This window comes from Osmerus mordax, chromosome 16 (assembly GCF_038355195.1).
Source record: "Osmerus mordax isolate fOsmMor3 chromosome 16, fOsmMor3.pri, whole genome shotgun sequence".
Classification (NCBI taxonomy): Eukaryota; Metazoa; Chordata; class Actinopteri; order Osmeriformes; family Osmeridae; genus Osmerus; species Osmerus mordax.
The window spans coordinates 15,893,184-15,912,429 of NC_090065.1; the positions used below are offsets into that span (position 1 = coordinate 15,893,184).

Genomic DNA, 19,246 nt, shown 5'->3' on the forward strand with positions numbered 1-19,246 from the left:
GTCGCAACTCTATTTTTCTATGGCTCTGGGTTCCCCGTAGGCTGTGGGTGCTGAAAACAATTCACCGCCAGAAGAGTAGGTGGCGCAACGGTTTTTTGTAAGTCGTCGTGGAGTGTGTATTTACCTAGGTTATCGAGAAGTCAGAGCAAATGTACAAATTAGCCGTTTCATCAATAAAATACGCACATTTTCAGCAACTACACTGCCCATTTCTCGTCACATTTTAATTCAGATGCTGATTTACATGTACTGTTTAGCTGAAATATGAATTGTAAAAACTTACAGCAATGGCGGTCAAAGGATTCTGTTGGTCCTGTTTATCACGGCAACCCCGCCCCTGACGCAAGCGGTTCTTAATACTGACCAATCACAGCCAAGGGGGTCTCCGTAGCTCTCCGAAATTACGACGGATAGAAAATTCAGGAGGTGCACGTCGATCTCTCCGGGGCTCTCCGAGGGCTGACGGAGAGCTCGTAGAGGGCGTTCCACGGAGACAAGGGTGTTCCCATGTGTCCGTTTTTCGAAAAACGCAGAATCATATATCGGCCTTTAGCAATCATAGCTGCACCATCACCGTGGCAACCACACAGACACGTCACTCAGTCTCTTACACAGGTGATTGGTATTAGCTGATTAGTGGAGTTAGCATGACATTAGCCTCTGTTGCCCGGGCAACACATACTACAGCGGTCTATGATGCATTTGTTTTCAATCGTTAAAATAAACATTCCTCACAAATACATTTTCTTTGTAGGATTTATTATGACATTAGATTACAAGTAAACGATTTGTTGGTGAAATTATCATTAGGTGTGGTTTCAAACCAGTGTTAGCTCACTGCAACACTGTAGCCTACGCGAGACACACTGTAGTAGCTAATAAACATCTCCACAGCTGTTTAAGAAATCAAGCGGCGACAGAACATGTTCGGCACTCCCCTTAGTATTTAAATCAAAAGTTTTTCAATAGGTGAAACTATCTTACTAACCTGAACTTCATTGCCACAGCCTAAACTTTGTCAATCTGTCATGAAAATAATTAATTTCAGCCTAAACGGTACAACGGAACGTTCAATCGAATTCAACCAACGCAATCGCTACCAAGACGAACACAGCAGTACTGTAGTCTAGTACTGTAGCTCTACCGTAGTAGTACAATTTACCGGGGCAGCTTCTCCACACAGGGCTACATCGAATTGTGCGTTGTTACTGACAATGATCGCTACCAATTTTATGAATGAGCAATTTTCCACTAAATAAATGTCCGGCTTATTTATGTTTTGGGGGGCATATCAGTATCGGAGGGGGCGGGGGCGCCGTAAACCCCGGGCCCCGCATCCGAGGGGGCCCCGCCATCTATGTTTTTTTTTTTTCATTATTTCTCTTTGGCAACAAAGAGAAATGTCCCGTACAGTAGGATAGACGTTGAGTAAACTTTCGCAGTTTGAGCATCGCTTTGCTGATTTCAGGAGAATGGCTGAGAATTTTTCTGTGATGAACTCGAAACATTTTTGTCACCTTGAAGCTCGGAAAGTCAGAGCGTTTGCGGAGTTATATTCGGAATATCTGTCTAAGGCCGATTATGTGGTTGACGAATTTGTTACACTTCGTAGGCTACTATGTACCGTGAGCTGAGTATGGAAAAACATGAACTAAACACACACAGCATCCTACCATTTCTCATTGACAACGACATGTGCTTTCCCCAACCTTGCCATTCTTTATCGCATTTACTTGACAATACCGATAAGCAGCGCTAAGGACTTTCAGCCGTCTGAAATGGATAAATAATGTGTTTGTGTTTTGACCTGTGTGTAGGCTACGAGTTTGCTGGTTTTGAGAGATGCACAATACATGTCAGTTCGGAAAAGAAAATTATTATAGTCTAGTGGAATTTTAGTTCAATTGTAGCATGCCTGTAGGTGGTCAACTGCAGTGCGCGTCACACGTTTTTCTTTTTTCATGGGGGCTTGGTTTCGCGTGTAGCTTGCCCAAATTGTTGCTGAAAGAATTGTTATATAGGCCTATGTTTGTTTATTATTAGTCACTGTTAGGATGACTATAGGCTACTGTCTTTAACTTCATTTTGGGGGGCTTATATGACCTATATGTCTTATATATATGACTTAGGGCCTATATATAGTGTATTTGGTAAATGGACAGATCATTAAACCCATGTTATGCATGGTTTTGTGTAGGCCTACTGTGTGTGAAAGATTCTAATGAATGCTGAATGCGAGGCTAGTGGCCTAGGCCTATATTTTGTTCGCACATTAGGGGCTATGATGACTGAACACATTTATTATATTGGCCAATATGTGCTGTTCACAATAGAGGTTGCCATTGGTTACTTTTTATTGTTATATTTTATTGCACTGCAAAATATTAATAACAGGGGGGCCCCCAATCAGTTTCCGCCCCCCCTGAGACGCAACCCTTGCTCCGCCCCTGGGGCATATTTTCAGTTAGCAGATGGTACTGTTTGAATTGCGATTCCATAATACTGCCGTAACGTCGTTGTTAGAATAATCTTCAAAGGGGGTTCTTTATTATGGAAGCAAATCGTTACCAAAATGCAAATGCAAATGCCTTTCCAGAAATGCATTTGCATTTTAAGAATGTGGCTGCATTATTTGACTCATAAATTAAATTAGTAATCAATCATCCTATTTGCATTTAAATTTTCTTCTTCAAGAGTGCTCAATCTTTCACTTAATTAAAATGAAAAAGAAATAGACATTTGAGATTTAATTTTCAAAACATGCCCCAGCAAATAGATACCAAAATTCAATTTGAAATGTAAAATTTGAAAATTCAAATGCATTTCCAGATATGCATTTTCATTTTAAGAACATGGCTGCAAAATCGTGACCACAATTCAAATTCAAATGCATTTCCAGAAATGCATTTTCATTTTAAGAACGTGGCTGTAAAATCGTGACCACAATTCAAATTCAAATGCATTTGCAGAAATGCAAAATGAACGAAAAAGCATTCTGAACGGCGCAGCAGAGTGACGTCAGTAGCCGCTCTTCTTCAGCTCCCTGCTGACCGAGCTACCCATCTTGTTCGTTAGGGGGCGGTGTGCACATCTGCATTAAATGCCGGGAAATTGATTTGAATTGCCGGGTCTTTAGAGCAGCGTTCCCCAACCGGTGCCCACCAGTCCGTGGGTCATTTCGTACCGGGCCGCACAAAAAATAATTAATAACATTATCAGAATCAGAATGGGATTTATTCGCCATGAAAGTTTGCACAGACAAGGAATTTGCTTTGGCAGGAAGGTGCATACAATAAACATATACCTAAAATTTAAATATGTGGACTATCTATACTAAGGGTACATAAACTAGCAGTACTAAGTGGGATTAGAATATAATTAAATATACAATAAAATAAAATATAAGTTGCCGTAAATTACAATATAAAAATACAAATATTACAAAAAATACAAATGTACAAGATACCATTATTGTAATGCAGTGCAAAAAGCAGTGTGTTTTAAGCAAGAAGTCATTAGAGTCAGTGTGGTCCCTTGGCCTTGTTGAAGAGGCCAACAGCGGAAGGGAAGAAACTGTTTTTGTGGCGTGAGGTATTGGTCCTGATGGACCGCAGCCTTCTGCCGGAGGGGAGTGACTGAAACAGGGAGTGTCCAGGGTGGGAGGAGTCAGCCACAATCTTCCTCGCTCGCCTCAGGGTCCTCGAGGTGTGCAGGTCCTCGAGGGTAGGCAGATTGCAGCCAATCACCTTCTCAGCAGTGCGGATGATACGCTGCAGCCTGCTCTTGTCCTTGGCAGTGGCAGCAGCGTACCAGACGGTGATGGAGGAGGTGAGGATGGACTCAATGATGGCTGAGTAGAAGTGCACCATCATTGTCTTTGGCAGGTTGAACTTCTTCAGCTGCCGAAGAAAGCACATCCTCTGTTGTGCTTTCTTGATGAGGGAGCTGATGTTCAGTTCCCACTTGAGGTCCTGGGAGAGGATAGTGCCCAGGAAGCGGAAGGACTCCACAGTGTTGACTGGGGAGTCACACAGGGTGATGGGGGTGAGTGGGGCTGTGTTCCTTCTGAAGTCCACAACCATCTCCACTGTCTTAGGAGCATTGAGCTCTAAGTTGTTCTGCGCTGCACCAGGTCACCAGGTTGGCCGCTTCCCACCTATAATCAGACTCGTCTCCACCAGAGATGAGCCCAATAAGGGTGGTGTCGTCCGCAAACTTCAGAAGTTTGACTGACGGAGGACTGGAGGTGCAACTGTTATTTCCTTCTAATTGATTATCAGAGTCTGAAAGACGTTTTATTCTGAAAAATGACCTGATTCTCTCCTCCGCGGGCCTTTTCCCCTGAGCAAAAAAGCTCTGCAAAGACGTGTGTTTACTAATTTTTTAGCAAGTTTGTGGGCTTTATAGTATCATGCGCGTCTCTTCCTCTTGACACATGACAAGTGATAGTTACCACTCAATGAAGCCTGTTTGAGACAACAACTCTATCGGTGTTTTGGATGAAGGCTATCCTATCCTGAGATCGCCACTAAAGCACTGAAAACCCTGCTTCCATTTGCAACATCAAGCGGAATTTTCTGCCGTGACAACAATCAAACAAAATTATGGAATAGGCCTAAACAGGATATAAGGAACGCACTTCGGGTGTCACTGTCGTAGCTTATAGTCAAACACAACAGTAGGACTGACACATCGAAAGCTAGCTAGTAACAATATAACGATGGAAAACCAGGCTAAGAAACTTAAAGATGGGGCTGAAAAAAATTAAGAGACAAAAACACATCACATTCACTAGACATGGTTTTGGCAATTGAAAAAACGGCTGTTTATTTTACAAAAACGATTTTTCGCTCAAATCAGCTAAACGATATTTCTTGCGCGCTCCGCGCGCTCGCATTAGGTGTGGAAGTCACTAACTAGGATCACATCAAACCCAGAATGTGCATGCATTAGCAGCGCAGCTGTCCAGGGCCTATCTTTCCTCCCAGTCCGTCCCTGCCGGTCCGTGAAAATATGTCTTACATGAAAGTGGTCCGTGGCGCAAAAAAGGTTGGGGACCGCTGCTTTAGAGGACGCATCACAGATCATGGCGCTCCCTCAAATTGTGCAAACACTGTTAGAATTAGCTGAGCAGGTAGAATCTAATAATATATCTGAGTCTGATGCCCGTGACCGAGTAGAACAAGTCATAGAGAGCTTGGCTGCATACTCTGCCGTCACAGATTTACACATTAATAGCAGCTCTGCCACTGTTTTAGTCATTGTTTGACATCAAGTTGCTCAGTCTGTGATGCGTCCTCTAAAGACCCGGCAATTCAATCAATTTCCCGGCACATTTGCAATGTAATGCAATGCAGATGTGCACACCGCCCCCTACCGAACAAGATGGGTAGCTCGGTCAGCAGGGAGCTGAAGAAGAGCGGCTACTGACGTCACTCTGCTGCGCCGCTCAGAATGCTTTTTCCTTCATTTTGCATTTCTGCAAATGCATTTGAATTTGAATTGTGGTCACGATTTTGCAGCCACGTTCTTAAAATGAAAATGCGTTTCTGGAAATGCATTTGAATTTGAATTGTGGTTACGATTTTGCAGCCACGTTCTTAAAATGAAAATGCATTTGAATTTGAATTGTGGTCACGATTTTGCAGCCACGTTCTTGAAAATGAAAATGCATTTCTGGAAATGCATTTAAATTTGAATTGTGGTCACGATTTTGCAGCCACGTTCTTAAAATGAAAATGCATTTCTGGAAATGCATTTCAATTTTCAAATTTTACATTTCAAATTGAATTTTGGTATCTATTTGCTGGGGCATGTTTTGAAAATGAAATCTCAAATGTCTATTTCTTTTTCATTTTAATTAAGTGAAAGATTGAGCACTCTTGAAGAAGAAAATTAAAATGCAAATAGGATTATTTATTACTAATTTCATTTATGAGTCAAATAATGCAGCCACATTCTTAAAATGCAAATGCGTTTTTGGAAATGCATTTTCATTTGAATTTTGGTAACGATTTGCTTCCATACTTTATTAATGAATGAATGCAATATGAGTAGGCTAAATGCCTGAAAATATCACTAGAAGGGAAAAACTTAAAAGGACGTTTAAATCATAGAGATTAGGTCAATTTTTACACCGGTCTGTCAAATGTATTCGTTTTGATTGAACTATGAGGCTGCTGATTCCCTCTTGCAGGGGAAATGAGAAGACAACTATTTCATTCTACACTTCACTCTTATTATTTTGAGTTGTAAATGAGCAGCAAAAAAAACATTCTTTTAAATCTATGTAATCTTTATAAATAATAAGTATGCATTTTTATATAAAATATACTGAAATATCAGTTGTAAAAATGTCATTAAAAACGGACCCCTCTGCAACCGACGCAAGCAAGCACACCCTACAATTTCCCCAGAAATTGTACCCTCTCTAGTCTAAAGATGCTGTCACTGCCCTTTACTGAAGATACAATTCATGACTAACAATATTAACATACTTTCAGGAGCATCTAGAAAACCCATCTTTTCTAATTTTGTAAGCAAATGACTGGTCTTCTACACTCTGGCCATTTTCTTGTCATGTTCTTGGACATTATCCCATGGAAACCAAAAATAAAATGCAACTTCTATTGTGAGTTCTCTGTTAAACTTATGTGTCCTTGTTCATCCCTCTGCACATACCAGCTAATTTAGTTTGCATGGTCACAAGGTCCACAACGACAGTGTTGTTGGCCAATGTCTTAGCAATGATGAACAGGTGACTTTCAGACAGGAGATAGTGTTGTCTTTTCTCTTACCCCTGAATGACTTTGCTTGACCTGCTGTCATTAGTTAACTAGTCTGAAGCTTGCTGAATATTCTGAATGTTTAAAATGTCATCCTTATTTTAAAGTAAAGTGAAAAGGTCGAGTGGTACTTAATGTCAGTAATAATGTTTGATTTAATATTTGATTACTCTTTTTATGGTTAAACTTGCATGGCAATGACTTTTTTTGTGGAATATATTACACCATACCTATACCACTGGTTTCATTCACAAAGAAGGCCCATTTCTTTTTGGTATCGTATGTTCAACAACAGCCGTCTAGTACTGAAACTAGTCTTATATGTGTTAATGAGTTCAAAGCTTTCAATTGTCTGTGAAAAGCAAGTATACCAAATACTCAGCAACTCTACTCTCACAAGACTGATTTTAAAGTAGAAGATACTTGCATTTAGCATTTGTCTTTAATCTATTTTCCCCGCTATTCTTCCCCATCCACCTCCCGTAGGCATCCATCATGCAAAAATCTATATCATGATAACAAAACACTACAATAGAATCATGTCTCTAATGTCCTCCTCCACTAGTTGAGTTATGACTCGATTCACAAAAGTGAATGGCAAGTTTACTAGTTTTACCAGTGAGTTAAGGGGAAGTCCTAAACATGTGTGTAAAGTGACACGTTGACTTTCCCTTGCCATTTGTAACTTTTTTAGGTTAACTTTCTGTATGCCAAGATTCTTCTCATTCCGGGCAGTCTTCCATTCCAAGGCTATGGAGTGAGGATGTTCCAATTTCAAGGCACGGTAATCAGGGCCATTGGAACAGGTAGAACCTGAGCTACTGGAAGTCTGCTTGGCCTGTCATGCTGTGTCACAGCAAAGGGAGGGGAATGGAACCACCTTGTTCCTAGACTCCATGCCTGTTACCTGGCAATCTTATTGCCCTGAGGAGAGGGCAGGGCAACATGACACAAAGATGTTACATTTATGAATCTCCTTGTCTTCCATCTGTCATCAAAATGTACCCTTAGTCTTACTTTCCTCGAGGTTAGCAAGGGTGATAAGGGTTTTGTGACAGGGATCCGTGTGTCTGACAGTGGTATTTACAGGGAACAGGCCACAGATGGAAAAATGACAATTGCATTCATGATAATGATCATTTTTCATGTTATTATTTATGAGGGTTAGTCAAAACCTGTATTCAAACTCATAATAAGAGTTATCAAATGATAATGCTCTAATTTTGTTATGAAGCTCATAGTATCGATTCCTCTATACATTGCTACTCACAAATGTGTTTTTCTCATGCATGTGTGCTATGTAATGGCTTGCATTACTTAACAAAGAGGTCTTTCACTTCTGAGAGTTTGCTACTGGTTTCTCACCACCTACTACCACTAATAATCAGAACCCAACCCAACCAGGCAACGAATGACCAAACCCACTCTATTCAATGAGCCAATCATAGAGAAGCAATGTGAGGAGAGGAGGGTGGGGCTTCATGGTGAAACAAGGTGTGGTCCTTAGTGGGCGTTGTCACATAGTAGTGTGCTTGGCCTTCAGTTTAAATCTAGACAGAATGTTTTCTATTCCCAGTTAATTATAGCTGTCCTCGTACATGTACACATCTATTTCTCTTACTTGGTTGAGTCTGGCCCTCTGTGGATCCTTCTAGTCTTAATTCCAGACAACAACTGTGGATTTCAGTGGAAAACAAAGGGAACAAACAAAACACTTTCAGTCAGTCACAGTGGTTTTCTTCATCTGTTGTGTTTTACTGAGACTGACCTGGTTGCTGCCTCAGGTGAGCGCAAGGTATCTCTGTGCCGGCTGTTTGGCTGTAGCCCTTCAGGCAAGGAGACAGTGGTGAGGTGAGTTTTCTGTTAACACAACAGCATGCTGAAATCCAAGGGATACAACATGTTTGAACCTCCATGACAAGTTATTATTTATTTTCAATTGAAATTAAATGTCAGACTTTTGTACTCATGTATGTACTCATATATTTGTCACGTGTGATGGTGTGTTGGGCTTTCAGAGAAAGGGCAGTCACAGGCATTCTTTATCTTGATAGATTTTCAAAATAATTTTCTTGCTTCCAACCATCAATTCCTATCTAGTGAGCTCAGATGATGACTCTGCCGGCTGCCCAAATGGGCTCACCCTCTGCCTCACCTGTTTGACAGGCTCTGTTAGTCATTTAGAAAGTCATTGTTTGAGTAGCACAGGACACCCCAAATGCTGTTTCACTAGTTTTCAGAACAAGCAGTGAGGACTTGGTTCTTCAGATTATGTGAATTTATATAGGACTGTCTATTCAGGTAGAACTGAAACTAAAGTTGTTACCTATGATTACCTCCACAAAGCATATTGACTTTTTGTGGGATCAAGGGGGTAGGTTTAATTTGAACATTTAGTTGGAATATTTTTCTTCACTCAATATGTTAACACTAACCCTGTTCTGTTGCTAATTACTGGTGGGGGTGTTTCAATGGTCTCTTGACATGGGTAGTACAAACATATACCTACTGTCCACCCCTAAACCTATGCCTATGTGTGGGATATTGGCGCTGATATTGGTGTTGCCTGGGGTCAATGAGAAATTACAAGCATTAACAGATAGCCTGCCCTAGAAAATAAATTCAACTAAACTCTGAGAGTTGAAAATAGAACCCCCTCATAAGTATCATCTTGCATTTAGATCCAAGTATCTGCATCTTTTTGATTCATTGTTGTGTGTGTGTACATTTCAGGCCTTTTTTCTATAAGATAGACAATTTTAACATTCAACATGTTACAAGAGGTGTTTTCCAATATTCTGAAGTTTCACGACTATCTGCTGAAGAGAACTGGTGAGTGCTTACTCCAGTATTGAACTTTAACAACTGTTAGTTACTGATTCCCAGTGCCCTCAGAGCTGTGGTTTATGAAAAATGTGTCTATCTCTAAGTCTGTAGACCCACAGTATTGGTGACGTGTATTTTTTTGTGCCCAGATGCCAGAGTAAGGGACTACCTACTGATGCAAAACCCCATCCAGATGACAGTCATACTTCTGGGCTACATCTTGTTCTCTGTGTATGCTGGGCCTCGCCTCATGGCTAACCGCAAGCCCTTCCATCTCAAATCAGCCATGATTGGCTATAACTTCTCCATGGTGGCCCTGAACGCCTACATAGTCTATGAGGTGAGCTCATTTCATTTATTGAAATATAACAAAAGCAATGTAAATACTGGTAGAATATGGAGCTTGTGGCTGCAATCTAATAAAATAAAATAAAACTCATAGGCAGGCATTTACTCTGTGTTTATGGATTAGAGAAATTACAGTTTTTTTGTGCTGCTTGCTGTGCTCTTTAGTTCCTGATGTCTGGCTGGGGAACCACGTATACATGGAGATGTGACCCGTGTGATCTATCCAGCAGCCCACAGGCTCTCAGGGTAAGGTGACAAAAGAAAGGCTGGATGAAAGATCCCTAAAGGGAAATAAGAATATAAAAACACATTGTAATCATAAAATGTGGATGGATTCAACACAACTTCTGCTCTATCCTAAACATGGTTCATGTTATTTACTGAATACATTCATGCAGTTTATGGACAGTTGATTTAACAAGGGTTTAAAACAACCTTTGTTGTGTGACTTTGTGTCTAACTGAAGATATTCTATTGTTTCATTGTTATGACTGGGTTTTTGTAATGGCTCATAAATTATTGTGATTCCAGAACTAAGTTTTTACCCCTCGTTCTTTTGTCAGATGGTTCGAGTTTCGTGGTTGTTTTATTTTTCAAAATTTATTGAGCTCCTTGACACAGTAAGTTTCTTTCTCCAAGCACCTGATTATTCGCATAATAATGAAGTTATTTGATATTTTACATGTTGTATAAAAGTAACTTGAGTGGTCAACTGTCTTTCAGGTATTCTTTGTTCTGAGAAAGAAACGCAGCCAGATTACATTTCTACATATCTTCCATCACTCCTTCATGCCTTGGACCTGGTGGTGGGGTGTGACACTCACTCCTGGTAGGCCAAACTCTTTACAGTTCTGTCCAGGAAAAAACTAAACCAATGTATTCACTTAATAAACAGTTCTTACTTAGTGTTGCCTACATGTTAACTGAAGCTTAGTGAACTTGAATTAATACATTGTTTCTGGTGATCATCAGTATCTATAAAATCTGTCTTTTTTGCCTTGTCTGCAGCAGGGGGAATGGGTTCCTTCCATGCCCTGGTGAATGCCATGGTCCATGTCATCATGTACTTCTACTACGGTCTGTCTGCTGCAGGACCACGTTTCCAGAAGTATCTTTGGTGGAAGAAATACATGACTGCTATCCAGCTGGTAAGTCCAGTTACCTATTATAGTTATACTATTAATGAAGTAGTTAATGAACTAAACAGCCTCACTAACACTTTCAAACCATTCATCGTTCACCATTCACCATTCCCCTGCTATTTCTTTCCTTCTTAGACCCAGTTTGTACTTGTTTCGCTCCACATCACCCAGTACTACTTCATGGAGAAGTGTGACTACCAAGTACCTCTCTTCATCCATCTCATCTGGATCTATGGCACATTCTTCTTTATCCTGTTCTCCAACTTCTGGGTGCAAGCATATGTGAGGGGCAAACGGCTGCCTATAACGGCAGAAGGTGAAGCCAAGCAGAACGGCTTCACCAACGGTGGTGTCATGCACATTCCCAATGGCAAGCAGGAGGAGAACAGGACCACGCACCACACAAATGGCAACGTCCTGATAAGCAAAGTAAAAGAAGTCTAGCTATGTCCACTGATGGTGGAGAACAAAAAGGACATTATGAAGGAGCCTCCATGAAGCAAGAATCTAAAATGCTCTTTTTTTTTTTTCTAATGCAGTTTTTGTATACTTATTTATGCACCGTGTTTGGGATATATATGGCGTAATGGAAATGGCAGTCGGTCTTTACTTGACACATTATTTGGGGTGATTTGGGAGTGAACCTGTAAAGACACCACATGAAGTAGTGACAGTAATGAAGCCCAAACAAATTTGAAATGGCCAACAGCTGTTCATCCATTGACACTTCTGGTTTGGTGTGGCTATTCACACATCAAATTTCTACATAATGGACAGCGGCACCCTTGAATATGCAGTTCAGTTTGTTTTTTTTGAACCAGTGTTTTCTACTGTTTTATTTAACTTGAAATAAAACCTGTTTTACCAGAAGACTTATTTACAACAAGCCTCAAACCAATACATCCTTAAAGGATAACCTAGGTAAGAGCCAAACTAATGTAAAAGTTACCATTAACCTGCTGAGTAAAATGGATACAATCTCAAAAGTTCCACTCAAAGAAATTGAATTGATTAGACCCACAGTTGGGCAAAAAACACATGGTAATTCATTCATACATTTAGTGCAATTGAACTGCAACCATTTATTTTAAGATGCATGCAATGTTTTAAAATGTCACTCAAAATTAACAGTCATCCATAGACCAGTCCAAATCATGCACACCTGTACGCTACTGAAAAATCAATGTTCACCATCTAGTTGACGCGTTATAATAGGCCAACAGTTACAGTACTATTAAAATCATATACATTTAAATCCTAGTTGCCCAAAAATTCAGGGATGTCAGTTTTGTTCATCCAAATTACCCATGTTAAATACTAAGGCAAAATACAAATACCAACAAAACATAAAAGTGATATCTTTATTATACAGCAAATAGAAGTTCCAACATAATTTACTGAAGAAAGAGACTATGGTAAAGATGATTCATTATGCAGGTCCTTTTATCGGATTCGCTGATGAATAATGCTGCTAGTTGACTTCACCATTCTTTCCTTGGCCTTTTTCTTCACTGGATCGAGCTCAAAGCTTTTCCACAGACGGACTGTTTCATCTCCAGCCACAGTAGCAACAGTGGAGCCGTCCGGACTCAGTTTCAGGTTTAGAACTCTGCCCTCATGCCCTGGAGTGGAAAGGAAGTTAGTGGTGTTTTTGGTACATACAACGTAGAAACTGTGCCCATAATCATTCCATAGGAATTGTGACATTCACACAAGCTGGACAATTACCCACATAAATACATTGTGTATCCCAAGACAGAGGTCATCACTGGGTTGTTCTAATGCTAGTTACCCTTACCATTAAGCTCTGCAACTTTGGAGAGAGATGGATATTTCCAGATAACCACGCTGTCTTGGGCATATCCATGTCCAGAGACAAGCTCTTTGTAGTTTGGTGCAAACGCCAGTGAGGACACCTGTAAGACAGACCCACCTTTTTAAGGGCCCTTTAATGCATTACATGAGCACAGGCAAAATAGATGGCTGTTGTGGAAGTTACCTGGGACAGAGTGTCCAATGCGCTGATGCAGGAGCCACTGTTGACATTCCAGATGCGAATGTGTCGGTCACTGGTGCCACCACCAGTGGCAAGAATGTTTGGCTGCCATGGGCACCAGGCAAGAGCCTGAGACATCCAGGTCAGGGAATCAGTCATGAATTAGACATTTCAAAATGTCAACCAGATTAAAACTCCATGCTTTAACATGCAAGTCAAGAAGGCAGATGTTGAACGGCATTAACAAAAATTTGTATGAGGTCAGCCATCTCACCTTGACTGCTCCTTGGTGTTCACTGAAACAGTGTACGGCGTTGTCACTGTTCTGACTGCCCGCATTCACACCAGGCCAAACGTAGACCAGGTTGTCGTTCCCTCCGCTAGCCAGATACCGACCATCTGGGGACCATTGTAAGCCACACACCTCCTGAGAGTGGCCCGTAAGGGTTACGATGTGGTGGTCGGCCACCCTCACATCATGGTGGTGGATGTGACCTGATCTAGAACCACTATGGACAAAACAAAGCCACAAGGTAATACACACCAAATACAAGCAGCAATTTCACAAAGGGGGACATCAAAGGTCGAGAGGTCCTAAAGATGAGCACCAACCTGGACAGAATATGATTGTTCCAACTCAAGCTGCCAACTCTGCTTGAGTGACTGGCCATGCTACGAAGCCGCTTTTGGTTTTCCACATCCCATAACTAACGTAATAACAAAACAATGCATTGAAAAAAAGGAACCCCAAAGCAATGTTTCTGGTTAATGCATGTCAATTGCGGGCAGAGGTACATTCAGTTCACCTGCACTTTGCAGTCCCTGGTGCCAATGGCAAGGTAGTTGCCCTCTTTGGTCCAGGATACTGAACATATGTAGTCATCTACTTGCTCAGTCTTCATGAGTAGGATGATGTCACCTTGCGTAGCATCCCACAAGTACACACTGTTGTGAAGAGCTACAGCCAAGAGGTTACGGCTGCTCCAGTCTATTAGATTCAAATCTTCCAGAACAAAAAGATAAGTTAGACCTTACCAGCAGAGATTGTTCCTGCCCCGCAGTACGAAAATGCATTGGCGTGGCACATTCCCTCCATCTCCCAGCTGATATGCAAGTGTGCCTGCATGTCAAACTAGGAATTTATCACTACCACCTCCACAACCCAATAGATGTTTGTTGCCCTGTTGGCAGAGGACTTACAGAAGTCATTTCTGAGATCTGGGGCATCCAAGATTCTGTCAGGAACTGTTGAGATGTATCTTGTCTTTGTTGAGGCTGGTGTAGGGACCTGACTGTAGAGGACTTTCAAATTGTTTTGATAACCTACAAAAGAGCAGCATCTCATAAGCTATTCATAACTCATGTACATGCACAATACAATAAAAACCTTGCTTGTACCTTCTGGAGCATTCAAAGGTTTCCCCCCCAGGTGGAGAATCTTGGCCTCCTCAATATCATATCCATTAAGTGTTACAGACCAGGCTTTTTGGTTGTCCTACAACAGAAACAATTGACTGAATAAAACACCGGGACTGAAGTGTGGGGGGGGGGGAGAAAAAAAACACCTAAATTATCAAATTGTGATACTTACTGCTGATATTTCAGATGTGGCGTTTGTGTCCATGGGCTCATTCTCTTTAGTAAGAAGAAAGCTTGCCACATCTATCTGTTTGGCGTTTCGGGTGGGAATGAAACGGTCACCTCCAACTTTGTTTGGTGTGCATTGGGTCTTCCCATTTTTGCCTTTGGTTGGAATAAACACATTTTATGGATATTTAAAAATAATATACAAAAACACAGGGTTTGAACGGAATACAAAACACAGGGTTTGAACCTGCAACCAAGTCCATCTACAGTCAAATATTCAACCACTGAGCAATACCCATCCCCGTCAAAAGGTGTGTTTGACATCGGCTGGATGAAACGACCGGCGAGAGCTGCAGTCAGGGGAGGAGTTGGTGGCCTTTGTTTGTGTTCAAAGTCAATCCATACATCCACATTAATCAGCTCCAACTGGGGGACCCCGAGGCGTTCCCAGGGCAGTGTGGAGATGTAATCTCTCCATCTAGTCCTGTGTCTTCCCCGAGCACTTCTCCCAGCTGTACATGCCTGGAACACCTCCCTAAGAACACACCCAGGGGGCATCCTTACGAGATGCCCAAACCATCTCAACTGGCTCCTTTCGACACCAATGAGCAGCGGCTCTACTCCCAAGCTCCTCACCCAATCTCTAAGAGAGAATCCAGCCACCCTCCTGAGGAAATCCATTTCCATTAATTTTGTACTCGCGCGACCTAGTTATTTCGGTCATGACCCAACCTTTATGATTATAGATGAAGGTAGGAACGAAAATTGACCGGTAGATCGAGAGCTTTGCCAGAGCCTGTCCACTCCCTATTAAGCCCCATTGTACCGAATTTTGTTGCAGTTACACCAGAGTTCCACTGGGGGTGATCGTGATCGAGTGCAAAATGAATGGGAGTCTAGAGCTAAATTTGTCTCTTTCGCCTGATTGTTGCTAAATCTCAGATTTGTAGTTTGTGGATGTTCCAACATGGATTATAGGTCGAAAGTTGAATGAACAAGTACTTATGTCCTTTCAAGAGTCGTTGTTGCCCATAACACGCTAGCATTCTGCTAATGAATGCTGATTGGTTAGTGAAGGACTGACGACTTTTTGCCTCCCCTTTCGAATTCAACATTCAAATTATATCCTGAGAAGTGGATTTTGAGGGGTATAGCTCCATAGACCTCCAATCATTCTGCACTGGACAGTTAGCGCCCTCATATGAAACTAGTGCAACTGCAACCAGTTCCAGGGTTTTTCCTGCATAGAGAATTTTGGCGCACGCCAAAGCCGTTTTCCCGAGCGCCAATGACAAGTCCCGAGCGCCAAAGGCAAAATTCTGAATAATTATGTTTTTTTTATATAGAATAGAAGTATGCAGCATAACGACATCTGACGCTGATAACAAACCTAACCGTTTAAAAATCGGTTGAAGATTTAGCAAGTTATGGTCATTTAAAAAGAACATGTAGCACCAACACAATGTAAAAAAAATAAAAACTACAATCAGGCAAAAGGCTCTCCTTAAACAGGCTCTGGTAGTTCTCCCCTATTAAACATTCTCTGGCGTTGCCTTCCTAGTTCAAAGTCAAAATCATAAGTTTTATTTTGACTGAACACGGAAGGCACATACATACATACATATAATCCTTTTTAGGCAGGTAAGTATATAGGCCTCTCGTTACTCCAATATTTGAGTATCTTAAAAGTTAGCTACTCAAATATTGCCTAAAAATAGGCTCAAATAGGCCTAAAAGGGGCCTATTTTACCTGAAACACCATAGGACACAAAACAGAATTCTAGAAAACAAGAGACTTAACATCAAGCTTGTAAAGCCAATTGTGCAGCAGTGGTAAAGAGCTCGTGGAGATGCTACTGGCTTGTAATGTCCACTCAGCAGCAATAGTAAGAGACAGCACAGACCCCAAAGTACCTATCCATGCTGCTGGCTTTTAGATCCCGCTCAGCAGAATGGTGAAGAGATATTGCAGACTACGACGTCCCCATCTATGCCGCTTTTTTCCAAAAATAACTTCTAATTGTCAAGACTAGCAGATAGTAACTTAAATAGTTAGGTCTAAGTGCCACATAGATGGAAATGGCAAGATTGATTAAACTGGGCTGTACCTGGTGTTTTGCTGGGCGTCTTCGACATACTGAGAGATCTGCTCGGAGTTAAGGGGTTGCTAGAAACGGTGGTCGATGTGTTGGATTTTCTCTGCCACCTTGCCATAGGTGCATTGGTGATTGGCATGTCCAGCTTCAGGATGCTGTGAATGTCGTTCTCGAATCCAAAATGCGCCATGATTGAACCAGCCTTTCAGAGATGACCTACCATTTAAGAAATGTAATACGTAATAATTAATAAAGATGTACTACTTACAACTGTTAATCCGCATAGTAAACATTAAAGAACCTTGTAGTTGAACATAGGACTACCGTGTATGCTACACAACGGTCTATGCCGTTTTCCCTAGCTAGCTCCAGGCTTCCACCAGCACCACAGCTGAGTAGTACTGTGGAACAGTGGCTAACTAGAAAACTGGCTAACTAGTATTACTGGTGACCAGCTTTGCGAAGCTAGTATAAGATAGTTGTCTCACGACGATTATTAAGGTATTCCATCTTAATTGTCTGGCATCATGCCAACGAAACAACTTTTTGAAAACAACAATCTTTCTTTTAAGAAAGAAAACAACAGTCTTACCTCTAAAACTGCTGAAACGTACAGTATGTCCAAGTACTCTCAAATTTGAATCTTTGGAACGTAGTGACGAATTTGCTTTAAATGTCTAACGCGATGCAACGATTGGTTTGTTCAAAAGCTGTTTGGGGTTGGCATACAGTCTGATTGGCGGAAAGACAAACAGTACTTCCTAAGTAATGCACAACGACTAAAAAAAGCTGTTTCTGTGTTCGTTACGCTTCTCGTAAAGGAAGGATAAAATTCAGAGCGCCACCTGCAGACCAAAATGTTTGGCTTGCGAGGACGCTGAATATTATTTTCTTTATTAGGATTAAAATCCATCTAGCTTTATGTTTTCTACGCAATCTATCTACGAAGTCATTTGAACTTGTGAAGAAGAAATTATGTCCCTGTAAAACGTGTATAGATAGATATAGATATATACTTTATTAATCCCGTGGGGAAATTCAGGTGTCTCTCACAGCTCCCATATTAACAATAATTACAGTTACAGACAACATGTACAGACAACACGATACAATACAAACAGACAATACAACACAATAAGGCCATGCACAGGACCTCCCAAGACGCTGATCAATTTGAGAACGTGTTGAGCCGCACGCTACGGAGGCTACAGGACTGTATGTAGCCTAACCAATGAACAATAGTGACAACTTTCCTTCCAATGCAAGTAGTGCTTAAATAACAGGATCAATACAAGCCTCTTGACAATATTTTTATATTCAACAAAACTAAAATAAAACTAAAAGGTTTGAGTTGAGGTAAAAGTACAAGAGATTGTTAGCCTGGCAACCTGTAAATAATTTGCATCCATTTAAGAATACGGGCACTAGGACATATTTATAAAGTACATACATACTGTATATTTGGGCACTCAAGTCTTACGCATTCGCACGCATTTCAACCATTTCTCACGCTGAGAAGTAAAGGATAACTTGTTAACCAGCTATGTACAATTAATGGACGAGGCGCAGACATACTGAGATGATAGTTGTCTCGAGTGCCCCCCCCCCCCCCCCCCCCTCTTTTGATACAACTTGAGAGCCCTGCATAGTCTATATTCAATTTATATTTTGTAATGAAGTGGCCTGGATGAGATAGACTTTGTAATATAGTACAAATACTGTTTTTGTAAGAGATATTGCAGCAGGGATCAGTCCAAACTAAGCAATTTGATGGCCTCAAACTACTGTGTTGAAAAAGTTAAGGCCAATGTGACTGGTGCTATGATTTTAGAGTATTTCGTAGTCCTTCCTCTCTTGAGGTGATTGTTTGCTGTCCTGGGAGCAGTGAACAATGGAGCAGTTGGATGCATGGCTGTGAATCAAGCAAAAACTGTGACTTGTCTCCAGCAGAGTTACTCATCATCACTTGACAAAGTCTAGCAAGCATGCAAAGGCAAGATAGGAAAATATATTGGCCATGAAAATCTTTCACCAACCTTGTTTTAAAGAGATAAGAAAGCTGATCATGATCAGTCCAGCAAAAGCCAAATATGCCAAGACCAGTGCCAAGCAGTTATCATGGACATTAATTTAGCTTTATGCAGAAACTGTTTAATATTTATTGACAACCTGGTGCTCCAACGTTTAGGTGCTCCAACTTAGGTGCAGTTAGGCAACAGTATTTCAGTGTTACAGCATTGTATTTTATAAGACAGTGCAACAATAACATGTTCTACATGGTGTAGCCTACTACTACATACATCTAGGCCTACTACTATCAGCCTACATAATTCTCAAAATAGGGCCGTGCAACTATGAAAGAAACAAACAAATCTTGTACAGTTTTTCAACCAGTGTCTATGAATACAGAACATTGTCATTGTCATGTTTTGCATGGCATGACATCTCGGATTATGCATGCCATAT

At 41.1% G+C, this 19,246-nt stretch overlaps 2 protein-coding genes across 3 annotated transcripts; one reads left to right on the forward strand and one right to left on the reverse strand.

Annotated features, from left to right (window-relative positions):
- The first annotated feature begins 8,355 nt into the window (after positions 1-8,355).
- Positions 8,356-11,971, forward strand: elovl1a (ELOVL fatty acid elongase 1a). Of its 2 annotated transcripts, XM_067252604.1 has the most exons (8): positions 8,356-8,636; positions 9,519-9,617; positions 9,761-9,951; positions 10,125-10,205; positions 10,523-10,579; positions 10,683-10,788; positions 10,968-11,107; positions 11,237-11,971. In XM_067252604.1, exons 2-8 carry the CDS (start codon positions 9,557-9,559, stop codon positions 11,543-11,545), a joined length of 945 nt encoding a protein of 314 aa, XP_067108705.1. In that variant the 5' UTR covers positions 8,356-8,636; positions 9,519-9,556; the 3' UTR covers positions 11,546-11,971. The 2 variants fall into 2 exon arrangements, with proteins under 2 accessions (XP_067108705.1, XP_067108704.1); XM_067252603.1 differs by having other exon boundaries at positions 8,356-9,617.
- Positions 11,972-12,448: 477 nt separating this feature from the next.
- cdc20 (cell division cycle 20 homolog) lies at positions 12,449-17,507 on the reverse strand. Its single transcript, XM_067252600.1, has 11 exons — positions 17,373-17,507; positions 16,793-16,996; positions 14,689-14,840; positions 14,496-14,592; positions 14,298-14,420; positions 13,904-14,100; positions 13,710-13,804; positions 13,372-13,606; positions 13,101-13,226; positions 12,900-13,017; positions 12,449-12,723 (listed from the first exon to the last, which is right to left on the reverse strand). The coding sequence occupies exons 2-11, from the start codon at positions 16,968-16,970 to the stop codon at positions 12,545-12,547; spliced, it is 1,500 nt and encodes a 499-aa protein (XP_067108701.1). The 5' UTR covers positions 16,971-16,996; positions 17,373-17,507; the 3' UTR covers positions 12,449-12,544.
- Between the last annotated feature and the right edge of the window lie 1,739 nt (positions 17,508-19,246).